This window comes from Phasianus colchicus, chromosome 5, assembly GCF_987193195.1.
Source record: "Phasianus colchicus chromosome 5, bPhaCol1.hap1.1, whole genome shotgun sequence".
NCBI lineage: Eukaryota > Metazoa > Chordata > Aves > Galliformes > Phasianidae > Phasianus > Phasianus colchicus.
This window is the reverse complement of record NC_143440.1, coordinates 24,171,990-24,196,634: the sequence shown is the minus strand read 5'-3', so window position 1 is coordinate 24,196,634 and position 24,645 is coordinate 24,171,990. Positions and strand designations below refer to the sequence as shown.

Here is a 24,645-nt window from a genome sequence, read left to right as displayed (position 1 = left end):
AAGGCCTTCGAAGCAGCTGGGTACTGCCTGCTGTGGTCACTCACTGGAATCTGGCACTTGAGTTCAGTAGGTTTTCTTTCTTATGTATGCTTACAGAGGTGCATCCATCACAGAGGGTGGCCAACTTTTGGCAGAGAAATATGGAGGCTAAAATAATTAGCTCCCCTCCTGTCTCCACCGTTCCATAGCTGTCCAAGGAATCCTGCAGCTGCTTATGCTGTAACAGGGTGCAAGGAGAAGCACTGCAGCAGGGACTGTGTGTATGAATTACCTAACCAAAAAAGCGTCAAACAACAGGAAACTTTATGACTGTCTTGCTGTGTTCTGGCAGTGTGCCTTTGGTTACCGCTGCTGGCAGTTAGCAGCTGCTGCAGCTGCAGCTCTGTACCTTGTCACGGCGTTCCCTTTGCTGGCTGTGGTGCAGCAAGGAGTCGGCGTGTGCGGGACAGCAGGTGTGTGCTGCAGAGGTGTGGGCGGGAGCTCACTGCCCGGTGCTGAGCTCACACCTGTAGGCAGAGCTGTGTTTCCAGCATGTTAATGCGTGTTGGATTGCTGTTATCTCTGTTCAGACAACTTTTTCAGCCAAAGTACTTTCTCTAGGGATTGCTGTTACGATTCGGGAAGCGCTTGATGTTTGGTAAAGGGAAGGATGAAATCTGCTGCTGATTGTTTGATCCAGTCTTTAGAAACGGTGATGGGCACAGGCTACACATGTTCCATCTTCTGTAACTAGATCTGCTCTGTGACTGTATGACTATTGAGATGGACTTTTTTTTTCTACAAAAAGAAGTTTTGAATTTAGAGTCTTTAACTGTTGCTGTTTCTCGGAAGTCCCATTTGCCCAGGGAAGGATACAGAATATAATGTGCTTTGTATTTGAATGCACTGAAGGATGCTCTGCTCTGGAAGCAGCTGCTGTGGAAGTCTCGTTGTCACTGATCTGTGCATCTTTGTAAGTTGAATAGGAAAGCTTATCAGATTTTGTCATTTTCCTCCCTCCTTCCCCACCAAGCAATAGTGTTTGCGCGTCTGACAGTCTCAGAGAAAAATAACAATTTCAGCATTAAGCTAAAACCTTATAAAAATGCTGTTTTGTTTGGCTGAGGGAAATTGTTCTGCTGTTCTGCAGTGCGGTGCGTTGCCTTGTTTTCCTCACAGCATAATAATCTTAGGAGGGCAGGATCACATTCTCTGCTGTGGAAACTGAGTGGGAAGGAGCCTTAGGAAGGAGTTTGGGGGAGTGCTTTCTGCACGGGTACGGTTCCACATCCAGTCTGCAAACAGGTTGAACTTGGTCTTAGATCATACTTCTGCTAATATGTAAGTGCAGTGTTTGACCTTGCATTTTCATTGTGGTTACTGCAGCTAGAAGCTGCATTTTAATAGGCCTTGGTATGAAAGATGCACAGAATGTTGTTAAAATAGGTGAGGCTTTCTGTGTTCCGGCAGATCTTAAAAATATCTCAGTTAAAGGTGGTGTGATGTGTTACTTCAGCACCCTGTGTTACTTTGTTTTGTGACTTCCTGCTTAGGACAAAATACTTTTTTTTTTTCCATTTTTGGAGCACGGACAAATTCATTTCTTGTGTCCTCGATAACAAGGAGATAGATATCCCTGGAGCCTGTGGGGCTTGTTAGTTTAGATCTGGAGATCTCAAAAGCAGATTTCCTGTAAGGCAAAACTGCTTGCTTTATTGAGAATGCGAAAGAAAATGTTGAGGTGATATCATTGTCACTTAGTAAAGTGAGTTGGAATATGCACTGTCAAGCTTTTAAGCCTCTTGTTTGGGGAGGGCAAAGGCTACTTTGGATAGCACACATAGGGAAGAGCAAAATCCTGCTTTTGTCTGTGGGGGTGGGGGGGGGAAATATTTGTTTCTTTAGTTGATGGTGAAATGAAAAGAACTATGTTAGAAAATTAGGAATGTAATTCTCTGATTTTGGAAGCTACCATAATTGCTCTCTCTAGGGTTAAGTAGGAGAACTCTCATGGGATGGGAGGACTGAAAGGCCGTCAAATCGTGCTGCAGAGCCAAGCTGCATTATTTACATGTAGAAACATCTCTGGGATGCAAATAAACAGTGTTAGGTGGGTATCACACTGGTTGCTGCAGCAAGTGACTGACAAGAGTAGGTGTTCCCTGGCATGTTAGGTTTTCTAGTTTTTTGTAAGTTTGTTTTTTTTTTTTAAATACTGGTAAATACACTTGTAAAATTCCTTGAAATGAACTGGGCACAGAAGTGAGATCTTCTGCCCTTCTTGGGAAAGGGGAGTCTTGGCTGACCGTGGTCCAGCTGTGAGACAAACACTGCTGTGTGGCTCAAAGCAAGGCTTCCACCTGCTGATTTTAAGTCACGATTTAAGTTGGTGATCCAAGTAAGCCACGTAAGCCTTGTTTTGCATTTGGTGTTTTTCTAAAAGCAAGGTTTGTTCTAATTGGCTAGGCTAATATATTACTTGCTAAGCAGGATGATAGAGTGTATCTGCATACATCAGCTTATGCTATTATATCACAGCAAATGTTTACGCTGGAAAATGGCCGTTTGAGTTTATTAGGTGAATAACATCTTTCCTAGTGACTTCTGCAATTCTGTTTGCATTAAAAGGTCAAATGAAAAGCACGCAAAATTAAATTTTTATAATTAGACTATAATCAAGCACAGGACAAATAAGAAAAAAATTAGCTTGCTGGCGTGTGTACTGTTAAAACAGTTTTGCTTTAACAAGGCGCTGTTATCTGTACTTATCAAAATGAACTGCATGTTTTCGGTCATTGTGTCCTTCCAGATCTTAGAATGAGTGCAACTCATCCTCCCTTGTGTTGTTTTTCTTCATAGATTGGAAGAAAAAAACACCTCCCTCCCCAAGCGTGCTTCCCTCCTCCAGCTTTCAGTGAATGATCGCAGTGCTGAAACTTTCTCTTGTCCTTTATGGATTGATCCTTCAATGGATTCTGGTTCCAGGGATTTAAGAAGTCTCTCAAATTTAGGAAATGCATTCTTTAAACATTCCACAGTGACCGTGTGCTGCTTGGAGAGGGTTTGTGTGTTTGTGTTAGGCTTTATCATATATTGTCATCGTTGTAAAAAATTCAGTGAATGTAATCTTGGAAAAATGTGTGTGAAGTCCTCTATAAATAGAAACATTTGGAATTTAAGTAGTCTATTTAGGGCCTCTGTGAAACGAGGGCAAAGAGGTGCAGGCTTTTGAACCAGTTCTGTAGTGTGTCTCTGTGGCCAGAGTCAAGTGTGCAGAAACGTGCCGCTCCCCAGAGGACTCCATACGCTGCACCAGTGACTTTTCCTGGACGTTTATACATGGGCAGCTCTCAGGGGAAACACACGTGTGGATGTTTGTGGGTGTGTGAAGGTGTGCTGGGAGAGCCTTTGGGACCGGCTGTGATGGCACTTGCCCTAACTTGCAGACGGTGCGGGGCCCTCAGCAGCGTGCTGCGGCTCGCACAGGCGCTGCCACCGAGGCAGCTCAGCAGCCGTGCACTCCGAATGCTGGAGAAGAAGCTGGCATGTGGCCTTCAGGTACCGACTTTGGGAGTGTTTTGGAATACAGAATATGGATGAGCTCGGAGCCTGCCACAGAGCTCCTGTTATCTGAGTGCGTCTGAGAGGAGGGGAGTTAACTTTCAGGCTTTTTTGGAACTGAAGAAAACTTTTTTTCTATAGAAGCTCCCAAATTGCTTTTTTGTTTTCCTAGAAGTAGAACAGGAGTGGAGAAAGCAGAATCCTTTACCTGAAGAAAACATTTTTTTTTTCTCTCTATTACCTGCACTTTGAAGATATTTTCCTGTTACACTTTTAGCAGCAGATTGGGCTTGGTAGTAGAAGTTAAAACAAGGAGAGACTGGAGGTTTTGTCCTGCCCCATTCCAGACTGGTCTCCCAGCAATACATCCCAGTACTTGCTCTGAGTGGTGCCTTCTGCAGTGTCCCAGAAGCAGCAGCCATCCCCACACTTAACCTTGGTGCAAGGATCAGGATAAGAAGCCCAGCTGCCTGCTGGCAGCCCCATTACCTGCTCCCACACACACACGCTTACATTGCTGGATCTGCAGCTGTTTCTGAGAAGGTGGCTGGCAGGAGCTTTCTGACTGGAATAATGTTTGCTCGCTTGCTTCATGTGGCACCTGCCCAAGCTTTCATCCGTGCACAGCTGCTGGCTCGTGGTTCTTTGGTTGGTGGCCTGTGGGTTCTGCCATTGGCTTCCTTCTCCTCTTCCTGACAGGACTGCACAGGAACTAGGAATGGGGTGGGCTCCTTGTGCTGTCTTGCTTAGATGAAACCTGACATTCTCGTAGTTAGGTTCCTTTGCTTTTCTCTATTAGAGATTTTTTGCAGACTCCCAGTCTGTTCTGGGCTGAAGGAATTTGGGCCATAGAAAAGCATCGATATGCCAGCACTGAGGTCCCCTTGCCCTACGTTAGGGCTCTGTTTGGATGAACCAGGGTGAAGCTCCAGGTGCCTGGAGATTACCTGCAGGAGCAGAGGCTCAGCTCAGCCAGCTGGAGGGTGTGCCACTCTGCAGCCATCCCACTGGCTGGTGCTGCCGCAGTGGACTCTGCCCCGCTCCGGTCTGTTTTCCAGCTGAGTGTTTGTGGTGATGTCAGGCGGTGTGAGAAGGGAACATGACTTGGCAGGACAAAGTCTGCAAAAAGTTCAGCTCTGCATTTGGCCAGGAACCTCAGAGGGAATGGGATTGACACACACATTCTGCTACACAGACTGTCACACGCCCTCTCACACACTCCCTTCCTGTCACACGGATCCTCTTTCTGTCATTTTCAGACCTTTAACCCTTCCCTTCAAGCTTTTATTTGTGGGTTTATTTTAAAAAGAAAAATAATTCCTTCTCCTTGTCTTGCTGTTACTGTACTTCTAAGTGTTTAACTGAAATGACCCCAAAGCAGAATCATATAATAGAATCATAGGATAGCCTGGATTGAAAAGGACCACAACGATCATCTAGTTTCAATCCGCCTGCTGTGTGCAGGGTTGCCAGTCACTAGACCAGGCTGCCCAGAGCCACATCCAGCCTGGCCTCGTATGCATCCAGGGATGGGGAAATAGACCATGAAGGCCAGGATGTTGAATAGTAAAGTCAAAAGCAGGACAAGTTTGCCTTCCAACAGAGCTCTTCTGATAGTCTTCTGATCTGCAGCCCTAAATGCCTCTCCCTACTGTGTTTCTTGGCAATTTTTCTGATCGCTTCTCGCTGATTTAGGTTTGGATGTATAATTCAAAGCTCTGCCTCTCTTCTGCCCTTTTAAGAGCCACGTTAGCAAAATCTGCCAGAATGTATCCCTAGGTAATGGACGAGTGCTGAATAGGCCAAGATGTGGAATGGTCCAGCTTGCTTTGAAGCAATTTAGACTCAGTTCCTGTATTCATCTGATATGTTCTTCATATGAGTGTTTCAGTAGTATTGTCATTTCTTCTTGACCTCTGTGCTACATCTAGGGATAATATTTTTATGAATGGGAATTGGTACTTTTCCCCTACTGCCCTTAAGGGAGTCTTAATGAGTTTCCTGCCTGCTTTGCGATCCAGTACTGTATTTCTCTTTTGCCTGTGATGAGCAGTAGTATTTGTTTTGATAGATGCTTTTAGGTGCGATGGTGCTTGGATACTAAGTGCTATATAGATACATTATAAAAAGCTGTTTCCCAGAAACAATCCTGTGTTAGTTATGGTGATATGCAGCATGTTGATGAAAGGAAGTGGGTGGAAAGAAGGAAATAGAAAAATGAACAAACAACTGTACCACTAACAGCCCTCTTCTTCAGTTTTTCTTTCTTCTTTTGCCTTTTGTTCTTCTGTTACAGAGGTGCTGGAGGGTAGAGACCAGTTTGAGAGAGGGTGATCTGTCCGTGAATCAGACTGTTCTTCCTCAGAGGAGCCAGCAGCACCTTTGTGTTCTGATACTGAAGAGATGGGCTGAGACCACCTGGTGAGCCAAGCGCATCTCTCCTTGGTGATGCCAGCTGCTGGAGATGGTTAGAATAGGCAGGGGTCAGGGGATGTTATTTCTTGAGAGTTTTATGGAGATTAAATTACTTTAAGGAAACAATCAGGTAAGCAGTACGTGATTATTTATCATTATTTTCTATGTGCAGAGAAAGGCTGGCAAGGCTGTTTTTCTGGTTGTAATTTCTTTGATTCTTTTATTGGCTGTGAGCTGGGTTTAGCCCTCTTCCCTGATCTCCACTATGAGGATGTTACTTTGGGTAGTCACCATTATTTCTGTGGTTTTTGCTTGTTTCATCTTCCTTCGGTTTGGATACAATATTGGGATGACATCTCACACCCCTCGTGAGTCAAACCTGTGTTCCCTGAAACAGGGATGTAATATCTGTAGGACTCAAGTTCAGAAAGGGAGAACATAGGCTGCCAGGTAGGGATATCTTCTTTTCTCTGTCATGTGATGCCAAGGTGGTAGTACATAGTGGTTGGAGAAAGGTTTCTTTAAATCTTCTTTTTTCCACTAATGCACAGCCCCATTTGAAAAAAGAAAAAAAAAACAAACAAAAACAGGCTGTTAAAACATAGCTAGTACTGCCATTACCTCTATTCAAGTGAACTGGCTATTTCCCATCTCTTTGGAGTCATGTTCTCTTGATAAGTCTGGGGATAACTTTAATTCCTACTGATTAGCAGATAACTTCACAGGAGGAAGTTTTCCAGATTGCTTGAACAATTCTCACGTTTACTTTTACCTGTATTTTCTCTGGCGATGTGGTCAGAAGGACAAGAGAATTACACTCATAGCCAATACAGGTGCCGTAGGAAGAAAATGAAACACAAAGCAAAACCACCTTTGTATAGACATATTTAAATGTGCAAGGGAAAAAAATCTAATGTTTGGATACCTTAGTTTGCATGGGGAAATTGTGACACTGGCAAAAGAACACTGTTGCTCTTTGTGAATTTCCGTAGGGAGTGGGCTTACAGCTGATGCTGACAAACACTCTGCAGAGCAGGCTGCTGGTTGGATCCCCTCCCTTTCCCTTCTTCCAGGGAGCTGCACAGAGCTGCCCTTTGCTCCTTTGACAGGAGGAGGGGGCAGCTGTTTTGCTCTGTGTGCTTCATCCTCCTGGGAGGAGCGCAGATGGGATTTTTCCTGTTCGAAGCTTCTGTTGGAGCCTCGGTTGCGCTTCCTGCCGTCTGAAGGTCGGCGCTGATAGCGGAGTCAAACTGCCGTTTGACAGTTGGAGCTGGATTTGCAGCCAGGAGCTGGGGATTATTGCAGTTCAGCTGCACATAGCAAGTTCTGCTCGCTTTCTCCCCTGTGGTTGCTGTGGAAGCCGGCATCAATCTGAGTGGCTGTGTTCCCTTTGCTCCCACGCTGGAATGTGGGGCCGTGGCTTAGCTGGCCAGGCTGGGCTAGGAGATGATGGTTTGTCTTTTGGTAGGATGGTTGGAGGTGCTGTTACTGTAGTATCTTCTTTACTAGAAACCAGTGCACACTCTTGGCAGCTCAGGATGGCTATATTGTAGATTAGTCAGAATCTTGAAAGCTGAGGGAAGGAGACAGTAGAAAGCCTGGGAAGGATAAGAGGGGCTGGAGCTTTGCCACCTCAGCCTGACTTGTGCTGTTTTGTAGAGTTCAAGGGAACTTGAGTCTGTGGCCTCCGGAGGCATTTCATGTCGGCAAGGTGCTACATCAGCCTTGATAGACTTATTATTAATTCTCAATTAATCAGGGAAGAGCCTATCCTTTCTTAACATTATCTGTTCCCTCACTCCTTTTCTGCCTCTTTCTCTCTTCCTTTGTCAGAGGGAATGGTGCTTTCATGCAAACAGGAAAAGAGACGAGAGAGCACCCTGTGTGCAGTGTGAGTGAACGGCAGTAACCCTGTCTCCTTTCTCCTCCTCTCTGCAGGATCAAGGGCAGCTGGGAGGGAGGAAGGGAAGGAGGGAGGGAGGAAATAGAAAGGCTCAGCCCACTTCAGGATCTCACCCACCCTGAGAACAGTCTCTGTATCACTTTTTTCCCCTTGTTTCTTGTTTTGACATGGCACCCTTTGATCAGGCCGAAACCAAGAGGTGAAGGCGAGGGCAAACCCAAAACCTCAGTCTTTGGATATAAGGTGTAATGAGAGAGATGGGTGAGAGGAGAGAGAGCATCTCCTGCTGGATGAGACATGCATGGGAGAGCTGACTTGATGAACAGTGGCTGCTGGAGTGAGGAGCTCCTCTACAGAGTTTGTAAGTTTCTGGGCGTGACTGGAGCCAGCATGTTCTGTCTTCATCTCAGAGATAGTTTGGGAAGCCCTGTTCCCAAAGCGCCCTGTGTAGGAAAGAAGCTAGTCCTGTGCTATCAAGACACAGGCTAGGAGTGAGTTGAGATTTTGATATAGAACAAAGCAGAAGTCCTTTGGGCTGATTCTGCCCTGAATTATGGTGTTGTGTTTGATAGTGCCATTGTGTCATATGACTGTAATTCACTTCGCTAATGAATTTGCAGATGTTCAGTGGAGAGAAATTTTTCTTTTGCTTCAGTCCTATTTTCAGTTCTTTTTCCACGAGGTTGGCAGAAATGGTTTGGATTTTCTGTTGCTGCTGCTGCTTGTCAATAACGGCATATTCTGTGTGTCCAGACCATCTAAGTCATGCTGGATACAGACTGATGAACGTGTGCAGAAATATTAGCACTGTTGTAGTAAAAGATCTGAAAGTTACAGAGACTGCCCTTCAGTCTCCCAAAGCTAAAAACTCTTTTAGGGTATTTTTCTATAATAGCCTGACTCTCCCTTCCTTGGCAAACTTAAGAGGAATAGGCAGAAACCATCTTGCAGAGTACTACCTTCCATCCTGGTGTACTCCATCATTATGCCTTCCTGTTCTCTTTCCTGCACTCTTTCGGCCAAGTGACACACACTTGTTTATGTTAATCTGTCCAGTAGTTAGTCACTTCTGGAGCTGTTGTCTAGGAGCTGCCATGGCACCTGTACCTGGAGGTAGGAGACATTGTGCTGTGTGTTGAGAACAGACTGAAGCCAAGGGCAGAGTGCCAGTCCAAAGAAAACCTTCACCATGAGAGCCAGGTGTCACAGTGAGAACCAGGCAAGATCAGGGATACACCAATTTAAAGGAAGAGACAAACACTTAAGGAGAGGCTGTTCCAGAAGTCAGCAAAGGGATGGGTAATAAGCAAGTTGGTCAGCAACGGGAGGAAGAGCCAAAGTAAGAGGACATGGGCTCTAAGACTCAGAACTAGAGACAGAGGTGGGAACAGGAGACCCTAGTGCTGCCCACCATGGGCAGCTGGCTGCAGCCAGGAATAATTGCTTTCTGTGGTTATCAGAAGTGGCAGCAGCTTCTAGTTCTTATGGACAGGTGCCATGCATCTGGGGAGCTGGTAGTGGTCTGCTGAAACTTAGCTTGGTAGCCAGTGAAAGCTCTTAACAGGCTGTAGCTTTTCTACCACTGTTGTTGAGATAGGTGGGCTTGTAGGCAGTTCCATTTTGTAGCTGTCTTTATGCTTGAGACATCCAAACAGTTAATGCAGTGCACTTCTTTGTAGAAAGGAATCTGCTGCTAGGACGTGGAGCTAGTTGCTGTTCAACTGTTATAGAGCAGTTCTTGCCCTTGTTTATAAACGTAATGATAAGAACAGTGCTTTCATGTTGTGCTTCTTGGCACACCTTGCATTTTCATATTTTTTCCCTCCCTTTGACAATCTGAAGTTGATGCTGCACCAGGGAAGGTATAGGAAGAGCATTGGGTTGCAAAATACCTCTTAGTACTTATGAAAGAACTGAAAGAGCAGTGTCTCCTGAGGAGCTTTGTTCTATGCCTATGCTGTAGGTTCTGTGACATGTCAGTCCAGCGGTGTTTTTTCTTTTTTATTCAGACATTTGGATTGACACCCGGGGTATCATCACCAGTGTGCACACACAGAGATCCTTAAGACCCTATTTTGACTCAGTTTTCAGAGGTAGGTTCAGATTGAGGATTGTTTCGCCTGTCAGAATGCATCTAGAAGCCCAAATGCAAAATTATGTTCTTGCTGTAAGTTTCTCTGAAAGTCCTTCCCTTCAGACACATGGGTTCTCCAGCAGCACATTCATTAGGCCCATCCACACAGTTGCAGTCCTGTTGACACACACGTATATGACACGTGAGCACAGTCACAGTACTGCATGTACAGGGTCTCTTCTGTTGGTGCTGACGTACTGCAGTGTGCACTGGTGATTCATTACAGAACTAAAACATAACTGCTTCTTTTCTCTTGTCTGAAGGCTGTCGGACTAGTAACTCCTCTTTTGAAAGATCCCAGGGACTTGCATAAACTTCTTAACAAGCCATCGTTTCCTCTGAGCATCCAGTGCTTGGAGGTAAAAGGCCCACTGTGCTTTTCCTCTCATTATCCCTGCGCTACACAGCACAGTTTCTCCAGGTGTACACTTGCATCTGGTTTGCTTCCTGGTCTGTAAACTTCTCCCATAAAGTATCAGACAAAGAATGCTGTGGAGAGAACAGGCATTTTTATCAGAAGTATGACTGCGGTAACTACATCTGGTTCCTTTGGCTTCTTCATCTGTGTGCTTTGCTGTGCAAAGCCATATCCTTTACTTATCCTCTGAGAGCATGGGACAGAAAATAGGCATGTTCTGTAGTTTTGTGGCTCTTGAGGACAGGTCTGGTCAAAGATTTCCAAAAGAGTGCATAAATGCTTCAGCTGGGCTCAGAAGGGGTCCTCTAGCTGAGGGTATGGGTACAAACAAGGCTAGTGCTGGAGGGTGTAGTGAAGGTTTCTGGTAGTAAGCATGGAGTGCAAGAGCCAGGTCTCTCTAGTCCCTACTCCAGTACTCTTTGTTTGAGGAGTGCTGATCTCGAGACCATGAGAGAGGGAAGAAAGGATGTAAGGAACAACATTTTTTAAAAATGTTTAACATCTCATCTGAGACATGGAGACAAGGAGAGAATCTGAGACGTGAGTGACGAGGTGGAGAATTGTTTCTATCTGCCTTTCATCTATGTGTGATTCCTTGTGCAGTGTATGCTCACCAGGTTCCTCCTTGTAGAAGTTGTGTTGGAGAAGTGATTGCCCCATTTCTTGTCACTTGGCCAGTGCTGGTTTCTAAAACTGACAGAGTTGAGACAGAAGGTGGAGGCAGTGCGGAAGATGATGTCAAGAAGACTGCGTTCGTTTTTGTAGTTCAGGCTTGCATCACCCTTTTTTATTTCAAGTTGAAGTGGCGGTATAAACTGGGAGATATGAACCCCTGATAACATGAATATTAGTACAGAACTCAAGAACATTTGGAGTTACATGAAAACAACTCTTATATATTTCGGTGAAACTTCCTGCCTAATCACACAGCCTCTTGTATCTGCCTGTGGGGAAAAGGCTAGTTTAGCTTTCATTACTTTGCTACACCAGAGTGCTGCTGTTTGTAGTTAGATCTATTTTCCACAGCCTGGAACTGTTACTGCATCTACAAAACTAAAAATACTGTGTCTTAGAAGCAGCCTTGGCCTCTCATCTTTCCTGCTCCTGTCTGGCCCGTTCTGTTGGGGAAGTGCCAGAGGATGGTGCATGAGGTAGAAACACATGGGCTGGTTTCACAGCATGAAGGTAGTGACTGATATGCCATACCCCTGCTGTGTGCTGGGTGCCTGCAGTCTAGTCTGACATTGCCAGGAAGTCAGCAATCTCTTTTTTAAGAAAAAAAAATCCCTCCCCTTTGGGCTCCAGATGTCCTGCTGACAAGAAGTTTCACTCTTGCAGTGTCAGTCGTGACTATGTGGATGAAATGATTTTGTAATCCCTTCAGGAGGAGCCCTCCTCCTCCCTTACTTCCCGGAATACATTGCAGCTCGTGTCTGGGATGCAGCAGGGCTGTGTCACTGCCTGCAGGCAGCAGGGCCTGAGCACCATCACTCCATCCACCAGCTGGAGGATTGGACCTTTTCTTCAAGAAGTCCTGCAAGTACTACCAGCAGTGTTTCATTCTTCACAGTAACTTATGCTTGAGCGAATCTTTTGCGTGACTTAAAGGAATGTGGAGATGTACTCAGGCATCTCATCTTTCTGTTTTGTGCCCAGACATGTCCCTAGAGATCTGAAAATGTGCATCCATGAAGAACATACATGTAGGAATACAAGGCAGCTCTGGGTTTCTCTCACTGAAGTTCCCATCTCCAGGTGGTGCTCTGTGCCTCTCCACAGGGTTTTCTGTTGTTGCAGGATTTACTGTGGATAATTTTTTAAAAGTTAATTGTGATATCCATGCTGTTCTTTTGGAAACTGTGCATCTCTTTAGATTGTTTGCAAATCTGATCTGTTATGTTGCGGTCTTTTACTCTGGGATTTCTTGTTCTTCTGTGGCTTCGTGTTCTACATTTGCTGCAGTTGCACTTATCCTAGTCTATTTTTGCAGTGATTGTGTGGCTCTGTACATCAAAGAAAGGGAGTTTTGATTTCCTTATGCAGTCTGAGTCTGTGTTTACAAAGGTCACATAAATTAATATGTGGTTTTTTAATATATGGTTTTCAACACTTGCTCCTGTTGTTTGCCACAGCATAAAGAGGCATGGCAAGAGCCTAGCAGTCTTGACAGTATGGCTGGATTTGTACGTGATGACTGTTGCTGTTGGAGTTCAGGGGGGGGAGGAGGGGTGGTTTTGTGGCACAACTGTTTTTGTCTTTTGCCTTTGGCATTCTAAAAGAAGTTATATGGTCTGGTCCAAATATAGAGGAGGGGAGAAGAGGCTTGGGGCAGTAGTCCTCTGCCTCTCCCAGTCAGCAGTGCACTGTGTAAGGCATGTCCCTGTTTACCTGACGCTTTATGTTTGTGCTGCTGCACAGCCTTCTGTCACCTCATCTCTTCTAGAGAGTGGCACACTTCCAGTCCTGAACTCAGTCAGCCAAGTTAAACTGGTCCTGGCCTTTAAGGCAGTTGCTTTTTAAATCAGTTAATCCTTTTAGCTTGCATTGGTAAATCACAGAATTAAGATCCAAGTGATCTGTATGCACGTTGGAGCAGATAAAGGTGTGTTTATAGTAGCAGTTTACATCAGTTTCACTAAGTCTTTGCAGTGTAACTGGCAAGACTTTTTTTCTGCTTAGGTAGTAGAGCTTTTTGGAAAAAGTGATTGGATTTGCTTTCCAGGTTCATGTTATGCAGAATGGAGTTAGTGCTTTATAAAAGGATGTTTTTTAGTATGATTTCCAAGTCCCGGAAGAGGGTGTCCCCAGAAGGTTGGTGGTGAATGTTTCCTGGGAGTGGCATAATGGCCAAGGTTTCCCTTAGATATGATTCTGGTTTTCTGTTTATTTTTGTAGGTCAGGGGAGGATTTGTAATCCTCATCTTTGATGCATCATTGATCCTTAGCACAGCCTTCAGCTGTTGCTAGTAATAGGCAAATTAGTTGTTGCTATATCAGTGTATCAAAATTGTCTTTTACAATTTTCTGCATGCTCTGGAGTTCATGCAACAAAATCCAGCACAGCTGGCAGTAGTGAGTAATCGGTTCCTGGAAGCTTCAGCAAAGGCCTCTGGTTGTGCAGTTCGGAATTTCCCTCTCACATGCTTGGAAAGATTAGGGCTGAAGTCCCCTGGTGGTGCTAGTGGTAATGGAAGCTTGTCCTGGTTTGATATGACAGTGAACAGTTTTGTGTCCGAGTGTGCTGTTACTGTATCTTAACCACAGTTTGTTAAAATATTATTTCAAGGGAATAAATATTGATAAAAAACAAAGTTAATTGTTCCTTAATAAGGAAACAGTCCTGCTGCTTGCTTGCTATTCTGTAATAGATTTGGGGAGTTAACAGTCTCAGTAGCTGAAGTCTTGCTTCTTTCGTCTGTTTTTCTCCACAGGTACTTCCTTTCTGACTTTCAGTAGCAGAGAAAAACTAAAGACCTTGAATAAAGTTGCCTGCTGCTCCTTATTCTGCAGTAACAATGCTGCAGAGATGAGATTATAGCAAGCCCTTCCTGTGTGGCCTCCATGGGTCCCACTCAACTCAGCACACAGGACCATGGGAAGAGGGTGGCAAGTGTATTTGAGATGGAGGAGGAAGGCCTTTCACTCTTCTCTGGCTCAGAGAACCCCCCTAAGCATGCAGGTATGGAAGAATTCTTATTTAATGCTTACAAGCTAAAGGGATTCCATTCTTTAAGCTGTAAATAATACTGATACTTGGAGAAGTTCTAGAGTGAGTACTGCCACATCTGAGACACCAGTGTCTAAGACTAGAATCCATTACTGGTAGTTGAAGATGAAATTAATGAATGCTTTACGATGCAGGAAAGTCATGAAATGGAGAAAATGGTTAAAGAGTGAATCTACCAAACAAAGAGGACCATAATGAGAGGCGAAGGTACCAAGATGATGGTCAAGCTTGATGCATCTCAACCTTTGACTATGCAAAATGACAATGATAAGCAGTATGACTAAAATGCCTAATGTTCAAAGTGGAAAATAGTTTCCTTAGATGAAAACTTAAGCCTATTTGACTCAGTGAAACAGTCATAAGGATGGTTGTCAGATCGTTAGGTAACTCATTACAGACAGTCAAAAGATATGTGCTGGATGGATCCATCATGTGGAGTTATCGCATGATGTCGCTCAGAAATCTGAACGTGATTCAAAGCTTCATCAAAGTTTTTATACCAGTTAATATATGTGTAAAAGGAGACTGAGTAACTTGAAATAAATACAGGCATTGCATAATTTCTTCTTTGTAAGAGATTGTGTGAGAGATTGTGTGAAGAGAAGTACAGTAAATCAAGAGAGGAGAATATCAGAGGCTTAACCTTTCTGCTGACATTTTCCTGATCTCCAGTCTGCAATGAGATGTGCATGCCAAAATGAATGACCTGCAGACCTTTGCAAAGTCAATGGAATTGAAAATCAACACCAAGATACTTAAGTCTGAAAACCAATATGATGTGAAGAACACTAATAATAATTTCTGAACCTTATCAAGGCCATTCTGTCTGTAGTGTTTGTGGAAGTTGCCATAGAAGGATCTATTACATCAAACAGACAAAAAAATACATGCACTGAGCTGCGTAGAAGAACGTGTTGGATGACAACATGGCTAGAATTAGTGGAATGAAAACGGGGATGGCCAATAAGGAGGGAATGCACAACGAACATCAGTGAGCATTTGAGTAGAATGCTTTAGCACTGGCTGGAGCAGTCCAAAGATGTTTTCAGAACATACGTTTTGTGACAAAATTAAGATCCATGAGAATGAGGTAGGAAAAACTGGGAACTGCTGCACAAGACCATTTAAAATGCAAGGCAATAGTGAAGACCTTTTTTTTTTTTTTCTAACAGAGTAACAAGATTTAACAAATGAAGAGTGAGAATGTTTTAGTTTAAGGAGTGAGGAGCAGTCATCTTGAAAAATAAATGATGGCTTTGAGGTTACGGAAGTTACTAGAGCTCACGAAGTGCTTGTGAGCTGCTTGACCCTGACTGCATGGAGTTGCTGTCTTCTATCTTGAAGGTTTTCCCACGTGTTGAATTTTGAAAACAATTATTTTCTGTGCAGTCTTGAATTTCAGCTCAGTTTTTCAGCAGCTATTTGTTAGGTGGCTAAGTCATTTCTGCTGATGGAATGTGCAGAAGAACATTGGGCTTGAGCACATTTTTATCTCTTTGATCTGCTCCATAGTAGGGTCAAGTGTAAAGCTATGTCTGCTTACGTATTTGGCATGGAACTGTTTGGATGATATGAATATTTGGTTTGTTGCAGAAGACATGCTTGCCACAAAGGAGTGAAAGGGTGACTTTTCATCCATGTATGTAGGAGATAGTGGATTTGAGTGAATGTATTGGTCGTTGTAAGGAATGGGGCCACCAGTTGCGAATGCCGTGCTTCCCTCTTGTGTGTATGTGACTTGTTTGTTTGTTTTTCGCTACTGTTCTTCTCATAGAAAACCCCCCGCTGAAACGGAAGAAGGGCCCAGCCCCCAAGATGCTGGGAAATGAAGTCTGCAGTGTGTGTGGGGACAAGGCCTCGGGCTTCCACTACAACGTGCTGAGCTGTGAAGGCTGCAAGGGTTTCTTCCGCCGCAGTGTCATCAAGGGCGCCCAGTACGTCTGCAAGAATGGCGGCAAGTGTGAGATGGACATGTATATGCGGCGCAAGTGTCAGGAGTGCCGGCTGCGCAAGTGCCAGGAGGCAGGCATGCGGGAGCAGTGTGAGTGCAGGAAGGGGTGCTGGGATGAGGGGGTGGGGATGGGTGGGTGGCCAGCGGGGGTGGGTGTAAGGGAGAGGACAGTGTGAACCCTGGGGAGCACACGTGAGCCGTGCGCTCTACAGGCTGGATTGGGTGTGAGAAGGTGCTGGGAGCTCAGCAGGGATTATGTGGGGAGGTGGGGCTGCTGGTGAAACAACACTGATGTGCTGAGATCCCCAGCCCTGCTGTATTCTTTTGAAAACGCTGTTTTGTAAAAAATCATAGTGTGTGACATCAGAAGAAAGACTCACAACTAAAGTCTACATGTTCTTCAGTATGCTGTCTTTTGGTCTGCACTATGAGGTTTGTCACCATGTTCTTTAAATGCCAAAAAGCACTTCCTGTATTCACCTCGTGACAGAGGTCAAAGGCAGCACCATAGCACTGTGGCTGTGTTTGTGCAGACTCAGTCCTGTCGCTGCTTTTGGTGAACTTAGTTATTTTTCTCACTGGACCATAAGGCTGCTGTTCCTGAATATTCAGCAGTGCTCCTGCTTGCATATCAGAAACAACACCCCCCTGACAAGGCTCCCAGGTTTAACCCCTCTGCTGACCAAGGCTGACTGAATGAGTGCTCACTTAGAATTAATTTTGTGTGAAGTCTCCTTTTCTGACCTTCAGCAACCAGAATTGTGAAGAACACAAAGTATTTCAGAAACATCTCTAAAAGATACTTCTGTGAAAACAGTAAGCCCCAATGAGCTGCAGCAAAGAAAATGTGCTTTTCATTTTTTGCGAGCTGAAACACAGAATGCTTAACATAGATAATCTTCTACACTGATTTGGATCAGCTTTATGTAGGCTGTGTGCACTGTTTCCCCCTGCTTCTGAGAGCTACAAAGAGATGCACTTGAAAAATGATTCTGTAAGGCTGCCTGCCTGACCTGTTAACTCTTCTGTTGCAGGTAGATAATACTAGAGAGCCTGATCATATTTCAGTGTTTGCTCATTGTTTTTTGGTGAAGACAGAGGATACACTTCAGCTCAGGAAAACTATGCCAGAAGGAATAATTGGGTCATTTTATCAACCACTTGTCTTGTCAGCACTGTAATCCATGCTATAAATTTGCCTTGTTAATCATGACAAAAAATGAGATTTTTGTTTCCCAGCTGTTTACTTGGAATGTCATTTCCTCTGCAAATTGTTTGAAACATTCTTCCAATTCCCAGACTGAAGTTATTCATGGCTAGTTTATTTTTCTTAAACCAGCATGTGCCATGAGGCTTAATAGCTCCTCCATGGAAAACTGAGCGGCTCAGATTACTTGGGATTTGGCGCAGTGAAGGAAGCTTGCATTAGGGTTAGCTTGCAAGGTTTTCTGATACTTGGTAACTTGTTACTCATATAAATTCTTCTGTGAGGGACTGTGAGGTGAGGGACTGTAATTGCCTGAATCAGTCTCTTCCGTTTTTAAATTCATAGTGTGACTAGCATTCTCCAATCTTAAAGGTCATGTTTGATGTGGTAATTGTACTGAATGTCTTTGTTGTAAGAATTCTCATTTTGTGTGTGTGTGTGCATGCATGCATACCCTCCCTTACTTTTGGAAGTATGGGATAAAGGTTCATCTCAGCTTGAATGTGTTATGCTCTGGGTTTTTCCCTCCAATCCTGTATATTGTCCACCTCAGAACACACTGTCACAGTAATTGCCTAGTTCCTGCCTTCATGTTTTATCAGAGTTTGTTCTGAGAAGTGCAGGTTTATACTTCTTCAGTTTTGGGGCCTGCCTTCTTGCGTAGCACCCATTTTTCCTTGTTACCTCTGCATAAAAAATTACCAAAGGGTCTTTCTGCAAGGTCAGGCTTTATTTTTTATTTTTATATTTGTTTTTGAAGATACAATTTTATTTCCAGTCTGCTTTCTGCTTTTTGTTCATTTATCAGTAGCTCACAGGATGATTCAGATATGGCTTGCAGGTAGTTTTTGCAGCTTTGCTTTAAGGAAACAGCAGAAGTCTACATCAAAAATCTTTTTTTTTTTTTCAGTTAACTTAGTTAAAGGCATCTAAACAAATTTAATTAATGAGCAAATGGTTTGATAAGACATTCCGGAAGGACATACCCCTGACTTGTTTTATTTTCTATAATGTTGAATCTAAATAGTATCACTCTTTAACTTCATGACTGAAGACTTCCATCCCTACTCAGAAGGGCTTATATTCCTCCTCAGTGGGATTTCTACAAAGCTGTCTTTTCCTTATTCCACTTGCTGTACATTTCTGCTGCAGATGGGCTGTACAGAGGGTTGTCCTTTCATGGTCTAACTCCATCAGTACTGAATCTGACCTCTTAAGGAGAAGGTTAAATGACACAAACTGTTAAGTTAGCAGTATCAGAAAAAAAGACAAAACAACAGGATTATATAAAATATAATGGACTCATCGTGATGTGCAGAGAGCACCTCTTGGACTATGTTATATGATATTTTGGGAAATTGCTCAGTGGTAAAAGCTATTTCTGACATATGATGGGAGCTTCATGTGTTCACTGTCCTTTGTGAATTGCAAGGACATAGGCAGGACAGTACAATTAAAAGAAAGGCAATGGAGCAAGTGGAGAAGAGAGTGAGACACAAATAAGTATCGCTGTCTGTATCTTTTACATGAGTGTACATAAGCCAGGTGCTGGCAGCTGTAACCTCTGCCTCTCCATCCACAACACGCTGTCCTGTGTTTAATGTGGTTTCATTGTTCCTCTACGATTGATCTCTGGCTGTTCCTATTGTAGATGTTCTGTCTGAAGAGCAGATTCGGCTGAAAAAGCTGAAGAAGCAGGAGGACGATCAGGCGCGGACAGTCGTGATGCGTCCAAACCCTCCACAGCCACCAAGTCCTTCCCACCAGCTGACACCTGAACAGTTAAACATGATTGAAAAGCTTGTGGCTGCTCAACAGCAATGCAACCAGCGCTCGTTCACTGACAGGCTCAAAGTGACGGTAAATATTATTAGCAGTGGAAATTTATAATAGTAAGAATAATAAGAAAGAAGTAGAATTATAAAGAATCAGAGTTGGGGTGAAGTTTTGGGTAGAATGGAAATGCTTGAGGCATAGTTCTCTATAGAACAACTAATATTCCAGTGTGTCTCGCTCATTTTCTTTGTCTGTTTACTTCATCTTCTCATCCTTCTGTTCTTTTTTCATCTTTCATTATATATATATATATATATATATATATGCATGGTCTCTTTTCATCTCCACAGCCATGGCCCCAAGTTCCTGACCCTAATAACCGTGAAGCAAGGCAGCAGCGTTTTGCTCACTTTACAGAACTTGCAATTATTTCTGTGCAAGAGATTGTGGACTTTGCCAAGCAACTACCTGGCTTCCGGGAGCTCACCAGGGAAGATCAGATTGCTTTATTGAAGACATCTACCATAGAGGTGAGAGGTGGTCTCCGCAATAGTACGTAGTAACAGAGACAAAAAAGTCTGGATTACCCCCCTACAGAAATGTTTTTACATCCCTTTCTTTGGGATGGCAGGCTGAAAGAAAGACCTCTGCTCTGTAGTGTGAGGCTATCCTGGCAAAGGGCCATGGAGACGAAAGAGAAAAGAGCCTTGGCAATGGAAAGCAGATAATCCCTTCCCAGGAGGAGATGCTGCAAAGGAAGCAGCAGAATTTACATTGGAATTTTGAAGCATTCTGAGAGAATCGCACTTCTTGGGTTTTTTTGTTTTTTCTTCTTTTTTCTCTCAATTGATTATTAATACTGTGATGTTCTTTCCTGTAATCAAGTGTATCTAACTGTGATCTCTGGTTTCAGGTGATGTTGTTGGAAACATCTCGGCGCTACAATCCAGAGATTGAGAGCATCACTTTTCTGAAGGACCTGAGCTATAACCGGGATGACTTCGCCAAAGCAGGTGCTGCATTAGACAGGTGTTTCTTCCTTCCCTGTCTTGTGTTCTTTCATCTTTTCATTTTTCATGTGGGCTGCTGGAAATAGCATATGGGACTTGAAGTCAGATGAAGGGTTTAGAACAAGAGCAGATCAATGGCCCTGTTCTTTGCTTTTAACAGAAGGATCATTGTGAACCCAGAGAATAAGCAGGAGCCATAGAAAGAGACTGGGAACAAGGGAGGAAACAATCTGGTATCAGGATAAGTGAAAAAGAGTGGTAAGAGTCATGTTGCTTAGGATGAGATAGATATGGTAGAAGGGATTCAAAATCAATACACTCTCATAAGAAGTTGTTTTAGTGGTCCACAAGACTCAGAAGCTCAGCTGTTGTGATTCTTTCTATCTTCCATGGACAAGTTCAGGATGTCTCAGCCCTCCAGGCTGTTGATGGCTTTCTAGGAGCTTACTGCCATATCACGCCCCTGAACTGCACTTTCAAAGTTTATTTCTTTTTCATCTCCTCCTTGATGTTCTTCATGGCAGCTTTTTCTTCAGGTTATCAGAAAGACAAAAAGAAGGCAGCCAGGGAGATTCCCTCCATCTTGCTCTTACATACTACAGAAATGAGACTTGGATGCTATTTTGGGGGAAAGGCTTAGTTTTCAGCATGTTTTACAGCACAAAGCACAAGGAGATGAGATATGACTGTGTCTTCTGTATGTTACGACAGAATAAATGTTACTGTACTTCTGCCAGGCTGTTACCAAAGAAGGTGATTGTAAGTCTAGATCAGGATCTTCCGCAGCTCTCCCAGATTTTTAAGGTAAAGGAAATTGAGTAGTTCAAACCTCTTGGAACTGCTTTTTTCATCTCAAGACTTCAGATGCATCAGCAGCATGGAATTAAAACTTTATTTGAAAGCAAGAGGGCTGTCAGGTTTGAAAGAGATAGTGGTGTGGAATAAAAAGCATAGATTTTAAACTTGTGGGATTTTGTCTTTGGGATAGAATTATCTGAAAACTGGTGATGTATCTGCCTGCCTGTCTTCCCTGCCCCCTGGTATACTGAGTGTGTTTCTGACAGCTTATTCTGTGAGATGGAGAGAGAGAAAGAGAGGAAGCAATTGCTACTGCTGACCCTTACGCTCTTCTCTTCTGTTTGCCACAGGTCTGCAGTTTGAGTTCATTAACCCCATCTTTGAGTTCTCAAAGGGAATGAATGAGCTACAACTCAATGATGCTGAATATGCACTTTTAATCGCCATCAACATTTTCTCTGCAGGTAAAAAGCCAGGGAGATCTGAAAAGCTGCAGCACTGAGTTGCAGGGTAAAGGAAACAGTTAAGGAAGATTACGGAAAGCAAAGAAGTAATAGGAAGTGTAAGGTCTTATGATCAATGAGCACATTACTACTTCTGCTTGGAGTATTCGTTAGATTCTGAATCTTCCAGTGCTACCTCAGGAGTAAAATGGATCCTTCTCTGGAGAGGTGTATAGCAAAATCATCCAATATTGATCTACCTCAAAAAACTGCTATTTTGCTGTCCCCTTAACATGTTTGGTGTCTCTGATGTGCGATGGGTAGCATGGCATGAGTGACACCTAGTGGAAAAGTACGGGTACTCTGAGAAAACAACACTGTTCTGGGCCAGGAAAGGGCTCTGAAAAGAAGCTGTCTCTACTCCTTGCATCTTTTTTCTGTGTCTTGTGACCTGAAAGATCAGAATTATTTATTTGTTCCTGTTTTTGGAGTGGTGCAGAAACTTTCCCATTTCCTTCCTGAGTAGCTGCAGCTTTTCATCTTCAGTCAGTCACAAATGTGGTCTCTATAACCTCCTACCTCTGTAGGAATCAGATCTGACTCCCTGTATACATTAGACGTGATTGAAAAAAAACAGTTTGAGAAAACTGGCATAGCTGCTGCATTCACAAATGACTGTCCCAGCTGTGCTGGGTGAATGCTAGATGAGTTTTGGGGAGAGATCTTACTGAGGCTAACCAGGATCAAGTCTAGTGATGCTGCCTGTAGCAACCAGCTTACTTCTAACCTGCTTTTTGGTAGACCGACCGAATGTGCAGGACCAGTCCCTGGTGGAGAGACTACAGCACACCTATGTGGAAGCCCTTCATTCTTACATATGCATCAATAGACCAAATGTAAGTGTCTCATCGGAACATCCCTGCGATGATAACAAACTGAATTTGTGTTTATGCAGGCCCAGTTCTGACAGTAGTGTCAAACAGATCTCTTGTTGCCTGTACTGTCGTGCTGTTCCCTTCTATGGCTACGTGATAGCAGCTGTAAATGGAGGATTTGTGAGCTGTCACAGCCTGCTGTTCTGTATTGTGCTCTGTAGTTAGCTAGCATGGAAAGTCTGGAGTTTTGGGGCGTAGAGTTGTATTTGTGTTCTTCCACACTGCTGCCTCCAGGATAATGCTGGTTCTAGAGGAAATTGAGATTGTCTGTAATGCATCATCCACAGCGGTTTGGTGGGATTTGTTAGCTTTCAAAAGCCAAAGTTTTAGCATGGATTTACTAACAGCTGTCAATTTCTGACCCTGCAGGATCATCTGATGTTTCCACGGATGTTAATGAAGCTGGTCAGTCTTCGGACACTAAGTAGTGTTCACTCTGAACAGGTGTTTGCCCTTCGGCTGCAGGACAAGAAACTTCCTCCCCTGCTCTCAGAAATCTGGGATGTGCATGAGTGACAGCATGCTCCCAGGGCACTGATGTGCTGACATAACGCCATGTCCCAGCCTTTGCTAACGAGAAGCCAGCCTCCCCTCTCCAAAGCACTGAACTCTGGGCTAGGCAGTGCAGAGAGTGACGAGCTTGGAGTTTCAATGTTGTAATGAGACTATGCAGGAGGCAGCTGGGGTAGATCAGATGATGGGGGTTGGTTTTGATGTAGTGCCCACACCCCAAATGAATAATACAAAACATCTGAAAACGGTAGAAATGAAGACTCTCCACACACATACACCTCTTTCTTCAGTCTCTTTCTCTTTTCTAAGCATGTCCTGGGGATTTGCTAATTGATCCTTTCCTCTCTCGTTGATTATGAAAATGAATTTGCAGGAATTTGCCAAACCCTCTCTATTGAGAGTAACCCAGCTCAAAAGGCTTATGCAGGGTCCCCAGTGTACCTGGATCTGAGGAGCTCAGGGAAGTCAGTGTGTATGTTCTAGGGGTGTCACTGGGTTTCCTATAAATAAAATATCTTCTATGTGCTGCCCTTTGCAAAGATTCCAAGAGAAGTAGCTGTTATTTCCTTATAGTGAGACTTCATCTCTAGAGGTGCCCTTTCATTCTGGCCTTTCTTTGGAAAGAGGATTCCTCTGATGTTGGAACTAAATGATCTTTATGGTCCCTTCCAACCTAGGCCGTTCTATGATTCTAATGTGTAGTGCCCTTTGTCTAACAGGGAAATCCTCTGGGTAGGGAACATTTGTACACCAGAAAAATGTCAGGCATAAAGTAGAGAATTTATTTTTTTTTTTAATGTAATATATCACAATTCTATCTCATGCTGATTTGCAGCCAGTTCACTTTACCTTTGACTTGCTAACAGCTGGAAAACTTTAGTTCAAAACAAATCAGGGCATAGATTTTTTTCTGTCTTTAGGGGTGGAAGAGAAGAGAGAAAGGTGGGAAGGGCTGGTACCTAGGCAAGATAGATGTGGTGAAAGGATCTCCAAAACTTGCAAGAATTTGGAGCATATGGTATGTGTTCCAAGGTCAGTGTGAAGATGTGTTGGCCAAGGAGAGAGGACGCACTGCACTGAGTGAAATATGTGGGCATTGTACAAGCTGTGGGCTGCACAACTCTCAGATCATGGGCTGCAGGAATATTGAGTGTTACTTCATCTGCTTGCATCTTCTTCCTCATGCCAAAGTCTTTCCAAGGTACTTTCTCGAGGTTCCAGTGGTTCTGATGCAATATGGAGGTCCCTGCTGTATGAGGAGTGCCAACTGCTTTAGAAGAACACTTGGGTCTTGTATCCTTCCTTCACGTTGGGCACAGTGAGAGCCACGCTGGATTTATGCCCCGCATTCTTAAGTATCCACATTTATAAGTATTCTGGGACTTAAAGCAATACGTTGTCTGACAAGAGAAGCATACTGTTCCAAAATATGTTCCTTATTTTCCAAGAAACAACATCTTTATGGCTGATCTCAGAGATGTAACCTGAAGTATCCTGGTAGTTTGGTCTCATGAGTCTTCTCTGTCATAGGGGTCTGTTTGCTTGCCTGGTGAGCATCCCGAGAGCCTACGTTCACATGGCTCGTGTTGGTTTTTTTGTTGGTTTGTTGTTTTTTTTGGCTGTGTATCTGAGCGCTATGCCCGTGGTGAGGGTATTGTGTCCATTTTGCACTTGAGGTTGGTCCCTTGCCACTGGCCTTCACTCTGCACCTTTGTAAAGCACTTGTAACAATCCGTAAAATAATCTGTTGTTTTTTATAACTCATTGCAATTGCAGAAAAAAAAAAAAATCTTGTTTAAATCTGTATTTTTAACTAATCTGTTTGAGAAATGTTAATGTTTATATAAAAGAATAAAGCCTAATACAGGATTTTGA

At 43.7% G+C, this 24,645-nt stretch overlaps 1 protein-coding gene across 5 annotated transcripts in view; it reads left to right on the top strand.

The window, feature by feature from the left end:
- Positions 1 to 24,645, top strand: part of NR1H3 (nuclear receptor subfamily 1 group H member 3) — a 27,397-nt gene extending 2,752 nt beyond the window's left edge. For 3 of the 5 annotated variants that reach the window (XM_031593429.2, XM_031593431.2, XM_031593434.2), the window contains exons 2-9: positions 13,842 to 14,089; positions 15,912 to 16,178; positions 18,947 to 19,155; positions 19,422 to 19,601; positions 19,985 to 20,084; positions 21,230 to 21,343; positions 22,124 to 22,218; positions 22,627 to 24,645. In XM_031593429.2, coding sequence (XP_031449289.1) covers positions 13,972 to 14,089; positions 15,912 to 16,178; positions 18,947 to 19,155; positions 19,422 to 19,601; positions 19,985 to 20,084; positions 21,230 to 21,343; positions 22,124 to 22,218; positions 22,627 to 22,773 — 1,230 coding nt within the window. In that variant the 5' untranslated portion in view covers positions 13,842 to 13,971 and the 3' untranslated portion in view covers positions 22,774 to 24,645. Of the gene's footprint in view, positions 1 to 3,798; positions 5,962 to 7,076; positions 8,220 to 13,841; positions 14,090 to 15,911; positions 16,179 to 18,946; positions 19,156 to 19,421; positions 19,602 to 19,984; positions 20,085 to 21,229; positions 21,344 to 22,123; positions 22,219 to 22,626 lie in introns of those variants that run through there. The other 2 variants (XM_031593433.2, XM_031593430.2) reach the window with 2 other exon arrangements.